Raw genomic sequence first — 14493 nt, forward strand, 5'->3', positions numbered from 1 at the left:
GCATTAACAACTGTCTCAAGGCAACCTTTCTCAGCTAACGTTATGCTGCCAACCTGCTTTTGTCCCTTAGCTGCAACAACTGCTTTGGGTGTTTGGACAGTTGTGCACCCAGTCTCATCCACATTATAAATTTGACAAGGGCTAAAGTTGTACTTGTCCATTAGGTCGGCCAAATTATCAAAAAACATAGTTTGTTAAAGGCAGATGCATGTGCAAATGATTTAGCTTCAGGCTTTCGGATAGACAGCTGATTGCGATCACTAAAAGTTAACCACCAGTCCCAACCAGCTTTCTTTTTCTCCCTCCAATTCAAAGGCATTGTGCATACTCATAAGCCAGCTCGACTTAGTGACACTTAAGCCATGAAACATATTTGCCAATAACTTAATATGCATAGCCAGATCTTCTCCCATTTCATGAGAAAAAAACCATCTTGTTCTTTTTTAATGCATCATAGCTGTAATCAACATTGTTGCCTTCCTGATATTTCATAGAATATCTTTTAAGTGTCATTCTTGGCACAGCAAGTTGTTTTGCCACTGTTGAAACTTTTCCTCCATGACTGCACGACATGCACACCTCATCACATCTTCTGAAGTCTTTCCACGGTCTGTCTTGCATTTGTAATTGCGTGGCATTGTCAGGGAAATTGCTTTTTGCTTGTAGCTGCATAAGAGAAAAAGTCATTATCAGGGAAATCTTCAAAGGGCAGGGTAATCCAAAGAACATTCAAACAATCATATCTAGTATGCGATGGACATAGTAACAACTTTTGTGAAAAACACAACTAACACTTTGATATTGAGAAACTTTGACTACTTTACAAAATACATAATTTTTATATAATTTTGATTTCATGACATGACCATAAGCAAAAGAAAGCTAACTTCCCAAAATTTAAATAGCATGCCATGACTATGATACTACCACATAGCAGTAGTGTCATGCCAAAAAGAGCTCAATGATCTTACAACAATCCTATCTATGTGCCCCAACAAGGGAGTTTTCCAAGGATTATTGCGCATTCATCCATCATGTGTTGCCCTACATAATTACCTATGTGCCAGCAAGTGTTAAAGCAATGCCTGGGAGGTCATCAAATTTAGTTATCCATTGCTTGTGGTTTTGAATTTTAAAAAGAAATTAACCAAACTTGTTCCAGTGGCAATTGGGGTAAGTTGGTCACATGCCCATCTTTCCCCAAATGAAGATGCCCATCTTACCCCAAATTAAACTTTTGAGTTCCACCCAATTTTTTCCTAGACAGTGGTAGATTAAGAGGTTTTTCACTTTGCATGAAGATAGTGCAAGTAGAAGAGGTCAGAAGAATGCCTGAACCTTTCTACTAGGAACACAATGGTGGCTAGCGGGAAAAAATTTGTTCACATGGAAATATTTATTTTTTATGTGCAAAATTGGATTTTTCCATTTATTTTGACCATCAAAAATTTTTTAGGGCAATTAAACTAGGGTAAAGCAAGAGTTTTCCACAAGCAATATCGACTCATGAAAATCACAGCTGATATCATTTCCAATAGGGTGCCCAACTTACCCCAACCTCCCATATTATTTAGAAAACATAAATTTTTAATTATGGACAGGAAAAGAATATTTAAAAAAAATAAATTCTTTGAAAAAGAATAACTGACAATGACCATGCTTTTAAATGTGTTAAAACACACAAACCATTTATCCAGTTAAGTAAAAGAATAACTTTTATTGGGTTTGTTTTACAATCCACAGAGGTATGAAAAAGTCAAAAAACAAATATATAACAAATAAATGTTACTGAAGGCAAGTTCTTCTTCTACCTATCTCTGTAAATTTTTGGTGTTGTAAGTTTATTCTGTTAAAAAAATAAGTGTCAAGCGTTACATGAAAACAAGAAAAAATGTCCGCGTTGTCTCTTGAAGTCTTGACAATGACATAATGATAAAAAATTATACAATATAGTGGTAGGAACTCACCTGATAATTGTCACGATAACCTGAAGCCGTTAAAATGAAATTTAACTATCCTAATTAGTTTAATGTACTTGAAAACATAATTGTAATCTGTACAAAATTTCCTTTCATTTGATATGCTACAAGCCATATTTTGTTAATAATTTCTTTGAATTGTGTTGTGGTGGCCATCTTGGACCTGGTTACCATCTTAAATTTCTTGGTTGCCATCTTGGATTTTTCACGGTGTAATGATGACAAATGATAATGTCCATCAGAATAATATTTCACATAATGATAAAGCCTTACCTCCCATTTTTTTAAACTGTTCTTTTATGATGCTTCTACTTAAAGCTGTTAAAATGAACCTTAATTATGCTAATTAGTTTAATGTACTTGAAAATGTATTTCTGATCTGTACAAAATTTCCTTTAATTTGATATGACACAAGCCATATTTTGTTAATAATTTCTTTGAATTGTGTCATGGCGGCCATTTTGGATTTCTTGGTTGCCATCTTGGATTTTTCATGATGCTATAATAGCAAATGATAATGTCCATCAGAATAATACTTCCTATGATGATAAAGCCTTACTTACCAATTTTCTTAGCCGTTTTTATGATGTTTCTACTTAAAATGAAACTGAAATATGCTAATTAGTATGCAAGTTACAAGGTGAGATAGTTGTAAATAACACTAACTGAACCTTGATGGCATTATGATATGTTCAAAATTTCATCATAATATCTTAAAAAGATCTGAAAATACTGCCCTTTTTAAAGATGGGTTAGTCCGTAAATTGTGCAAATTTCCTACCATTTTCAGTCACAAGCTTATAAGCATTTGAATAGGACTGGCTTAAGGCAAAATATCCAGTGAACCACACATTTTTTGATACTTTGAATGATCGTAACTTCAGTTATAATTAGCCGATTTTAAAAAAACTAAAGATATTTCTTTGTTTTTATGCTCTTTTCAATAATGCTTGATTTGAGTTTATTCGATCTAAAGAAAAAAAAATGGTGTGGTATTGCTAGTTTTAACTATATATTTGTGATAGACTCTCATGATCTATTTACAATTTCTGATCATTTTTTTTTTTTTTTTTTTTTACACGGTGGTCACCACTTATCAAGGCCCGGAAGCCACTCAGGGATAAGGGTTATTGCAAGTACAGTACGTTAGTGTGGAGATTTGATGAAGTGTTTACTTAAGGGGGCAGTTCATTAGGAATTTGTTAACGTTGGACTTGAAGACATCCAAGTTGTAGTCAGGTGGGAAGCAAGCAGATGGAACAGAGTTCCACAGGCGTGCAGTTCTAAGAAAGAAGCTTTGTTTATGGAATCCACATCTTGATTTAGGCACAGATAAAGAGTGGGGGAAACTTTTCACAGTGGATTCAGCTAGACGGGTATTTTTCGTGAAAGATTGGCGAGGGGGGACCAGAGATTGGAGTTCAGATGAGCACCTGCCATAGAAATAACGATAAAACAAGGATAGGCTTGCAACGTCTCTTCTGTGGGAGAGAGGTTGCAGGGTAGAGAAAAGGGCATCCCCCACTAAGCCACGAAGTCTATTTTGTACTCTGTCAAGGCAGGATAGGCTGTTTTTAGCAGCTCCTGCCCAGATATGGCAGCATTATTCCATCCTTGGACATACTTGGCTTTTATATAGATAGAGAATTGCATCAGTAGTGAGATATCTTCTGGAGCGGTAGAAGGATCCCACCATCTTTCCAGCGATCTTGGCAACAGACTTGATGTACGTGTTCCATTTCAGATCAGGAGTAAAGGTCAAACCCAGAAGCTTGTCAAAACACGGGGCCTCTCCCAGACGAGAGCCATCCATCCCAATTGATGCCAGATGGGGATCAGAGCATTGATGATGTAAAGAGAGGAGTTTGGTTTTAGATGCATTAAAGGTAACCAGCCACATCTTCCCCCACTGAACCACGCGCTCGAGATCAGAGGAGAGAGAATCAGAGAGAACTTTGTCATTTACAGCCTTTGATGTGTTGCCATAGATGGTCGTGTCATCAGCATAGATGTCAACGAATGATTTAAGTATGTGCTTAGGGAGGTCATTGATGTAGATCAGGAAGAGAGTTAGGCCCAGGATGGACCCTTGAGGGACTCCAGCATTAATACTGCAGGCCTCTGATTTTTGTCCATCGACCACTACTCTTATGAGCCTATCGGAGAGAAATGATTTAATGATTGAGAAAACATTTCCAGTTATACCGTAGCAGGAAATCTTGTGAAGTAGACCCTTATGCCATACCTTGTCGAAGGCCTTTGATATGTCAAGAGCAATTGCCCTAGAAAGGAAGCCTTTGTCAAGAGATTCACTAATCCCGTGAGATATAACCGTTAGCACATCTGCAGTAGATCTTGCAGAACGGAAACCATATTGTGTGTCACTAAGAAGGTTGTTTCTGCTGAGGTGGTTGACTATTTAATATGGATTCCAGCAACTTACTCATAACACACAGGAGACTTATTTGTCTGTACTGAGAGGGAGATGACTTATCACCTGAATTCTTAAATACAGGGCAAACTGATGAGGTTTTCCAGGGAATTGGAAAGCACTTCTCCTTAAGGCAGCGCTTAAACAGTTTCGTAAGTATGGGAACAAGTTCTGGTTGAAGCTTTTTTAACACTATAATTGGGATGCCGTCAGGGCCAGTTGCTTTACTGGAATCAAGGTTCTTGATTAGCTTGGCGACCTCATGCACGAATATTTGTATGTTACCTAGCGTGTTCTGTGTTATAGGAGGAAATATGGGGAGTTGATGGCCTTTGTCGCATAGGGTAGAATTAGCTGCAAAGTTCTTGGCAAATAATTTGGCCTTGTCTGATGCTGACAAGATGGCCTCTGGTCCATTGATAATGGTTGGGATAGAATGCACACTTCTGTTCAGGATCCTATTTGTTATTTGCCAAACCTTGGATTTAACAGACTGGACATATAGCTCTCTTGCATTTTTTATTACTCTTTTACAGTGGTTGCTGGCAGTCCTGAAAGCAGCTTTAGTTTCAGTGCATCTATTACGTTGATAGTTATGGAAAAAGTGATTTCTGTGCGCGATAGCAGCAGCACATTCTGAGGTGAACCATGGCTGGCTGTTAGGTTTTTGTTGGAATTTTTTAGATGGTATGAATTGGTCTATGCCTACAATTAACCATTCGATCAGATCTGATACTATAGAGGACATTTCCTTTTTAAACATGGAGTGCAGAGGTAAATCAGATATAAATGTACGGAAGCTATCCCAGTCAGCCATAGAGTATCAGTATACAGTACGGTGGAGGGGTATGTCTGGGGACTTATTACATTTCGTTTTTATCTTAACTGATATGACGGAGTGGTCGGAGGATCCTAGAGGAGAATGAACGGAATATGAACATAGCTCAGGGGAAGTTGAGAGAAAAAGGTCTAGGAGGCTTGCATATTGACCGGGTGTATCGGGCACATGGGTGGGTTCGCGAACAATCTGAGTGAGGTCATAAGCAATGGCAAAATCATGACAAAACCTCCCCTCATCGTCTGTCTTATGGACGTTGAAGTCACCACAGATGTGGATGTTAGCCGAGGGATGTGCAGACAGGATGTGGTCTATTTTCTCAGATATGCTCTTAAAGATAGTAACTCCGCTGTTGTGGGGCCGATAGAGGGCAAATATAAATGCAGTGGTGTTAGCAAGTGCAACCCGGAAGCACATATAGGGTAAATTAGGATCTTCTCTAGAGATATCCCTGCCACACGGGAAGCCATCTTTAATGTAGGCACATATTCCATGCCCATGGCGATTTTGGGGGTCAGATTTAGCTGTTAAGTTAGAGTATCCATTAATTATGAACTCATTTAGGGAAGTGGTCGGCCCTATTCCAGTTTCGCTTAGAAATAATATGTTCGGTTTCGTCTCCTGTAATTGGGTTTCAACCTCTGGAAGGTTGGAACGTAGACCCCTGATGTTGGAGAAGGAGACCTGGTAAATATTTTAAATAACTTGTAAGCATTAATAATTTTCTGTAAGTTTCTTAAAGAAATAAAATATATATTTGTTTAAATAAAAATCAAATATTCAAACTATATTTTTACTTGCTTCTATAAAAGAAAAATAAATTCTTGAGCTTGTAAATTTAGTTTCAGTGATAATATGCAAGTACAAATTGTAAAAAGGAAATCATATGAAAACTCTGGATAATCAGCGATGAGATTAAATATGGCCATCCTGACTTTGCTGTAATTTTACATTTATTGATTATTATTATTAACATAGAATTCCTTGAGGAATGGCTAATGAAATAGTTGAAAGCACTAATACAAATGGAAATAAAAACATTGAAACATCAATTGCTAGTTTTCTTTATTTTATTCAAATATCAGTACTTGTGAGCTCATGAAAATACAAACTGAAGAGGCACTTCTTATATTTTTTTTTTTTGTTTTTTTTTTTGGTAACTATACAAGTAAATTTTTACTATTTTTAAAAAGAATATTTTTTTTATTGCAGTGTGTTGCTCTATATCCTAAACCGGATTATCCAAATTTGCTAGCCGTTGGTCAGGTAATCGGGAAAGTGGCACTTACAAAGTAAGTTAACATTTTATGAAATTGACTATTTTTATTTTATTTTTTTTTTACCTAAACTACAATCATCTATAAAAAAAAAAGTGAATGTATGTGTGTCCAGCTCACTTCAATAATCATGTATGCAAGTCTATTTTTATGAGCAAAAAAGAGACTTTTTTAACTTCAGTATTAACTGGTCATAATAAAGAAGGAAAGAATGACCCTATATGCAAATTGGGACTTTTAAATAAATAAATATTTGAATAAAATAAAATACGCATCAAGTGCGCTTGAAAGCCAAATACAATATAATATTAGGAAAATAAACATATTTTACTTGTTTGAAATTTATCACAAATATATTTCAGAAGTATCCTCCATCGTCAGTGTGTTGTCTCTTTTTTTTTTTTCTTTTACTTTTCTTCTTCCTTGCCATGTTGTAAATTTGGAGAAAGAAGTCTGTAAAGAGCCGCGCATTGTTTCTAGCGGTTGTATTTTGAAATGTTTGAACTGTGCGTGGGCAATGTGAGAATAATGTCAAAGAATGAGGGTTCATATAGAAACGTTCTTTTAATTTGAAATTTAATTTTAATTTAAAATAACGTTTCTATATGAACCCTCATTCTTTGATGTTATTCTCGCGTTGCGCACACACAATTCAAACATTTCAAAATACAACTGCTAGAAACAACGTGCGGCTCTTTACAAACAGATTACTTTCTCCAAATTAAAAACATGGCAAGGAAGAAGAAAAGGAAAAAAGAGACAACACACTGAAGATGGAGGATACCTCTGAAATATATTTGTGATAAATTTCAAACAAGTAAAATATTTGTTTATTTTCCTAATATTACATTGTATTTGGCTTTCAAGTACACTTGATGCGTATTTTATTTTATTCAAATTAAAACAACGTTTCTATATGAACTCTCATTCTTTGAAATAAATATTTATTTAAAACAAAATACATTGACTTCAAACCATTTTTTTAATAAAAATATAATAATACATTCATGTAGGGCCACTCTACAATTTCTTATCTCAAAATGCGTATTCATGCATATTTTCTTGCTAATTTTGATATTTAAACTGTTGTCATATCAACAGGAAACAGATTTCTTATGAGTGATAAACATGTCACTAAAAAATGAAGAGAGAGAAAAAAATAACTTATATTTTTTTTTACATTGAAAATTTAAGACTTTTAAATAAATAACTATTTAATCAGAATTATGGAATACATGTTTTCAAAACATTGTTGTAATAGGAATGTATTTGAATTTGGAAAATCTTAAACAATATGTTATTTATTTTATGTATTTATTTTTATCATTAATAAAAGAAATTTATTTTAAGTCTTAGCTTTTAGAGATATAACTCCCTTGTTAAAGTAAAAAAAAAAGTTTTTTTCTCATTGTCATAGATGAAATGTAGACTTGTGGTTAAAGTAAAAATAAATATTTCTTTCAAACTAGTGGGAGGTATCTAGTCTTGCTGGGTTGTAAAATATGCTTAAATATATTTTAATTCATCCAGATTTTGTATTTATTATTACAGAGTCAATTGTCTATTGAATATTATATTTTACCTAATATATAGTAGTGATTCTAAAAGTAAAAAAAAAAATGATTTGGGTGCCATTAACTAGAATCCAAACCAAAACATTTAGTGCTCCAGCTGCATCTCCTACTGATGTAGCTATCAAAAGATAAATGAGGAAGATTTAATATTAAATGACTTGAAGAAATGAATTGAATTTGAGCACCCACAGAAAGAAGTAAAAATATGTCAACAAGTTGAAATGAACAGTTGCATTTCAACTTGTCGATATATCTCTCTATGTGTTATTCATCTAAACAAAGATTTTACTCATTATAAATAGTCCTTGGTGTATGGTTACTATTACCTGTTAAATTCAATATTATGTGGCCAGTAGTTTAAGAGTTTATTGATTAAATCTTTTCACACACACATAGATACATGCACACATATGCACATACATCTACCGTTTTATTTATATAGAGAATGCATTATTTGGCCTCTAACAGCTTTTTTAAATTGACTGAAATCTGTTTATAATTAATTTTTTTTTTTTCTATTATTTTTTAGTATTGGAGATTCTAAAAATGGTGATTTAGTCGGAAAAGAATTTGGTAAGAGCAATTGAAAATTTTTTTTTTATGTGTGGAGGAAGTACAATTTTTTTTATTTATACAGTGTCTTAAAGCTAATAACAAAATAAATTATATAATGCAATAAAAAAAAAGGCTCTTCACAATTCTTATAACACCAAAGCAAAATCCACCTCCATCTCAACTATAACCCTCATCACTACATTGCAGAACAGTTACCTTTTATTGCATATTATCCAAACACAACTTTAAAACCATATAATGCATTTTGCTCACTATCAAAAAACACTTAACAAATATTAAAACACTGATCCTTAGCTTCTATCTCTCTCTCTCTCTCTATATATATATAGAGAGAGAGAGAGAGATAGAGATAGATAGAAGCTAAGGATCAGTGTTTGAATAATATATATATAAAGTAGTAGCGTTCATGTGTGTGTGTAACTCTCCTACAGCCCACGTCAGTGAACCGCTCATGACCAAACCTGGCATGATAATGGTCCCTCATAGTGCACACAATTTCAAGGTTAAGGTCAAAGATCATGTAGAGATACTCTCCTACAGCCTACATCAGTGGACTGATCTTGACCAAACTTGGCATGATGATGATCCCCCACCTAGGGATGGTGTACACCATTTTCCAAGGTAAAGATCATTATCATAACCTATGTATATATACTCTCGTACAACCCACACCACTGAATCGATCATGACCAAACGTGACATGATGTTCTCTGACCTAGGGATGGGGGTACACTATTTTTCAAGGTCAAGGGTTAAGTTTGGGACTTTGCTAGTTTATCATAATCAGAATTATAACATACATTTAGAAAACCCAATATCACCTAAAAAGTTTATGAGTAGAACAGGCTCATTAAGTCAGGTGATAGTTTAAGTGCACTTGTCACGCACATACTATCCTGAAATCACAACTTCAACACACAAAATTCTGTTATAGTTATACATGTGGACTACACTAATGTCAGATGCTTAATCGAATCAAGTCTCCTTTCACAAACTGATGAATACGTGAGTACAATAGTTATTCTTATTACAAGAGTTTTACTGTTCAATTTTTAGAAGGGAGTTTTTATTTCTTTTAAAAACTGGTTAAAATATTAAGGAATATAGTTTCGGGGGCTAACACTTGATTTCTACATAACATACATAAGATACATAAGATACAAAGATATCAGAATGTTCAATCAAAATTCTCCTCTACTTCTCAAACAGTGAAGAATACTAATTTTCCTCTTGCTAATTTGTCACTTAATCATGTTATAGTTTATCTTTATTATGGTCTTTTCTGAATTTTGCTAGATTTCAGGACAAAAATTCATTTTATTTGGTGAAGTATCCAGCTAAGTGCTATTACTTGAGGTAACATCACTTGGAGAAAGTGCACCATTCCTCATATGAGTCAATCCATAGCTGTGTTGAGAGGATCATATGTGGCTTTGAAGACTGTTATTTTGAATATTTGGTCCGTGTTTACTTGTAGAGTGAAATATTCTCAAATCAGATTGTCCTGACAAACCCATTATACAGAGTGTCTGAAGACATTTGAGGATAATAGGCAATTCAAACTCTCCTGACCATTTGTATAAACTACAGTGCAATGACAGATCCATGATTAGATGGACCAATTGCAAAATATAAGTAAAATGTCTTGCTTGATTATTTCCTGATTTTTATGTTTGTAATTTAATTTACAGGAAAAGTTGAATTCATCTAAAAACAATATTTAGTGGATGTGCATGATGTATATCCTCATAAAAATGTTAAAGAAAAATTTAGAGGGTGATGAAGAAATTCATAAGAAATATCTAAACCAGGAATATCAGTTTACATTAAACTTACAGAATAAACTGCACTCTAAAAATTGAACAAGAAATATTAAAAAAGAATGTTATAATCTGAAAATGTGGCACTTATTCAATATTCTTCTAAAAAAATTTTTAAAAGAAAAAATATTCACCAAATATTTTATTCTTGATGTTGATTTTTAGTTTTATTTTCATAATTTTATGAATGTAAATCTCTCATTTTTATCATATGTAAATAATATGCTAAATGGTTGAACTTTGCTTATCAGAATGTTTGTTTTTATTTGTAGCTCAAAGACATTCACGGCAGTGCAACTACCTGGCATGGAATCCTATCGAATCAAATTTTGTAAGAAAAATCTAATTCAGTGAACCAATATTGTCTGCTTGAATAATCCTTTTGTATATTAAGTGTTATAAAATTTTTCATTTGGCCTAAGGAGATTCTGTAAGAATTTTTTCAATGAAAAATAGCTTCAATAGATATTTAGTGTAAAGACAAAATGTGGATATGTAGTTAAATGACGTCATTGTGTTTCAAACTGGCACCGCATGTTAAGATGCCAGCATTAAACTCTTTCTCTATTTTTACATTTATTTCTCTCTCCATCTTGAAAAGTCACAAAGAAATTTGTTTATGTATGTATATGTACAGGTTCTGCCATATGTATTAGGTTGGTGCAAAAATAATGCTTTTCCTCTATAAATTTAACAATATAAACTTTTTAAAATTTAAAAAGACATTATTTTTGAACCGATCTAATAACTATATATTCTTTTGTTTGTAACTTTGGTTACACATTAGTTTTCTTCTATTTCATGTATCATTTGAAAGTAGAAACTTTTATTGTTATTTGATAAACATTTTATCATTTATTTAAAATCTTTTTGTCTCATGCTTGAAGTTAGATATTTCGTGAATGATTTCTAACTTTTCATACTTGTTGCCATTTTGTTTGTGTTGTTTGCCAGAATCTTCAACTGATTCTCTCTATATCTTAAGCATCCTAAAAACAAAAATTATAAATTTATAAATGTCATAAAATTTTGTTTTATTTTCATTTCAGAGACACATTGTGTCCACTTGTTATGTATTTGTGTTACATTTAATATGTGGAAATAAAGTTATATAGTTACTTATGATGGACTCTTTTTTTTTTTTTTTTTTTTTTTTTTTTTACAAGGGTGTCACCACTTATCAAGGCCCAGAGGCCACTCAAGGATAAGGGTTAATAGGTATACATTAGTCATTGTGATTTTAGCATAGTAAACAGTGGGAATTTTGAAACTTGGATTACTTAGGGGGACGATTCAATTAGAACTTGTTCACATTGGTCTTTTTCTTTTTTTTTTTTTCATAGGTATCAACTCATTATCAAGGTCAAGAGGCCACTCAAGGATAAGGGTTAAAGAGTGTACAGTAGAAATTGGACAATATAATAATCATTAGTAATGAAAATTTGGTAAATTTGATAACTTATATGGAACGGCTCATCAAGAACTTATTTACGTTAGACTTGAAGACAACCATATTGTAGTCAGCCGGAAAGCAGGAAAACGGAAGACAATTCCACAGGCGTGCAGTTCTAATAAAAAAGCTTTGTTCATGGAATCTACGTTTAGGTTTAGGCACAGATAAAGAGTGGGGGAAATTATTGATAGTGTTTACAGCTAGACGAGTGTTTCTTGTGAAAGTTTTGCGAGGGGGGACCATAGATTGAAGCTCAGTCGAACACTTTCCATGAAAATAACGATACATCAGAGACAAACTCGCAACATCTCTTCTGTGAGATAGAGGTTGCAAGGAAGAGAAAAGGACATCTCCTACGAGGCTACGAAGTCTATTTTGAACTCTATCAAGGCAGGCCAAGTCCTTTCTAGCAGCTCCTGCCCAGATGTGGCAACAGTATTCCATCCTTGGACGTACCTGGCTCTTATATAGATAGAAAATTGCATCAGCAGTGAGATATTTACTGGATCGATAGAAAGATCCCACCATTTTTCCAGCGGCCTTGGCAACAGATTTGATGTACGTGTTCCATTTAAGATCAGGAGTAATGGTCAAGCCCAGAAGCTTGTCAAAACTTGAGGCCTCCTGAAGACGAGAGCCATTCATTTCAATTGATGCCAGATGTGGATCAGAATGTTGATGATGTAAAGAGAGAAGCTTGGTTTTAGATGCATTAAAAGTAACCAGCCACTCCTTTCCCCATTGTACTACATGCTCAAGATCAGAGGAGAGAGAATTGGAGAGAACTTGGTCGTTTACTGTCTTAGATGTGCTACCATAAATGGTAGTGTCGTCAGCATAAATGTCTACAAATGATGTAAGGATGTGATTTGGAAGATCATTAATGTAGATCAGGAAAAGAGTTGGGCCCAGGATTGACCCCTGAGGGACACCGGCATTAATACTGTGGGCTTCTGATTTTTGCCCATCAACAACTACTCTTATGAACCTATCAGAAAGAAATGATTTAATAATTGAGAAGACATTTCCAGCTATACCATAGCTAGAGATCTTATGAAGTAAACCTTTATGCCATACCCTATCAAAGGCCTTAGATATGTCAAGAGCAATTGCCCTAGAAAGGTTGCCTCCGTCGAGAGATTTGCTAATCCTATGAGATATAACTGTAAGCACATCTGCTGTAGATCTAGCAGAACGGAAACCATATTGAGTGTCACTAAGAATATATATATATGTATATGTAATGACACTCTAACACAAGCTGACAATGCTCGTTAATCTTAAATAACTGTCTAGAAGTAGAATCATTCTGATTTCAAAACTAGATGGCGTTTTTCAGCCAGGAAAGAAACTCTTAAATCCTGTGGCTAAAATGATCATTTTGTCTTGATTACCAGATTATAATCATAGAGGCTCAGAGAGTTGTACTCATATTTTACAAGCATTTGTCACTAATTATCCAATGGTGTAGAGTTGTTTCTCTGCAATCTCATCTGTCACGTGAATATACTAAAAGTCCTATGTTGATGGTGAAGTGGCAAAGTGTTCAGATATGATCTTTTTGGAGGCATATAGTCACAGTTGTGCACATATCGGACCATGCAGATTTGCAGCTGGCCTACAAAAGACACCTACAAAGTTCAGGATGATGAAGAGATGATAGTTGAAAAAGGTAATATGATACAGGAAATCATGCGTTTATATGATGGAATAATCAAGGGGGAGGGATATTTAATGGATGCTTGAGTGTTGTTTTTGCAGTTGTATAATAAGTAATAACTTTGTATAATGTGCTAAAAGTGTTTTGTCATTGTAATAACTTTGTATAATGTGCTAAAAGTGTTTTGTCAGATGCAAAATAGAGAAAATGAAATTGAATTCTTTTCTTTATGTTTTTCTTTTTGTTTGAATCTTATTTTATTTATGCATTAAATTCCAGTTGGCTGCTGGCTTAGAGAAGAACCGACATGATGGATGCATTGCAATTTGGGATGTAAACAGTAAGGTGGCTGAATCTAGCCTTCCCCCAGAACGAATGCGTTACAGCAGCAGTGAGTCATCTGTGATAACAAAACCCTATCTGGATATAGGTCAGTGAAAAAGACTTATAAATCTAATAAGTGTCTCGGGTAATCTCTCTCTCTTTCTCTGTCTCTCTCTCTCTATTTGTGCGTGTGTCTATTTCTATGACTATCTATCTATCCATCTATGTAATAACTAATAAATGCACATGTATGCATTTATTAGTTACTAGCATTTCAGCCTGGCGTTGCCCGGGTGTTTGGAGGTGTATGTTGAGCAAAAAAAAAATTTTTTTTAAATGTGACCCCTATTATGACCCCTTACAATTTATTGTTTTGGGTTATTATTATGTATTAAGTTAGACCCATGTCCAAGGAACCTATATATCAAATTTCAAGTGTTTGAACCCACAATTATCGGAGGAGTTTGGTACAGTTCTCAAAGGTCAAATCGTTGAACTTTGACCCCTTAACAGCCAAATTTCTGGCTAAAAAAGAATTATAAAGATTTTCCCGAATCTCAG

General features: G+C 34.1%; 1 protein-coding gene across 1 annotated transcript in view; it reads left to right on the forward strand.

Moving 5' to 3' along the window:
- Positions 1 to 14493, forward strand: part of LOC145291346 (GATOR2 complex protein MIOS-like) — a 107006-nt gene that overhangs the window by 14278 nt on the left and 78235 nt on the right. Inside the window, exons 4-7 of the mRNA XM_080137112.1 lie at positions 6461 to 6540; positions 8629 to 8672; positions 10768 to 10826; positions 13888 to 14038. Of these exons, the coding sequence (XP_079993238.1) occupies positions 6461 to 6540; positions 8629 to 8672; positions 10768 to 10826; positions 13888 to 14038 (334 nt within the window). The remainder of the gene's footprint in view (positions 1 to 6460; positions 6541 to 8628; positions 8673 to 10767; positions 10827 to 13887; positions 14039 to 14493) is intronic.

This window comes from Euprymna scolopes, chromosome 12, assembly GCF_053919585.1.
Source record: "Euprymna scolopes isolate OS-2025 chromosome 12, ASM5391958v1, whole genome shotgun sequence".
Taxonomy (NCBI): Eukaryota; Metazoa; Mollusca; class Cephalopoda; order Sepiida; family Sepiolidae; genus Euprymna; species Euprymna scolopes.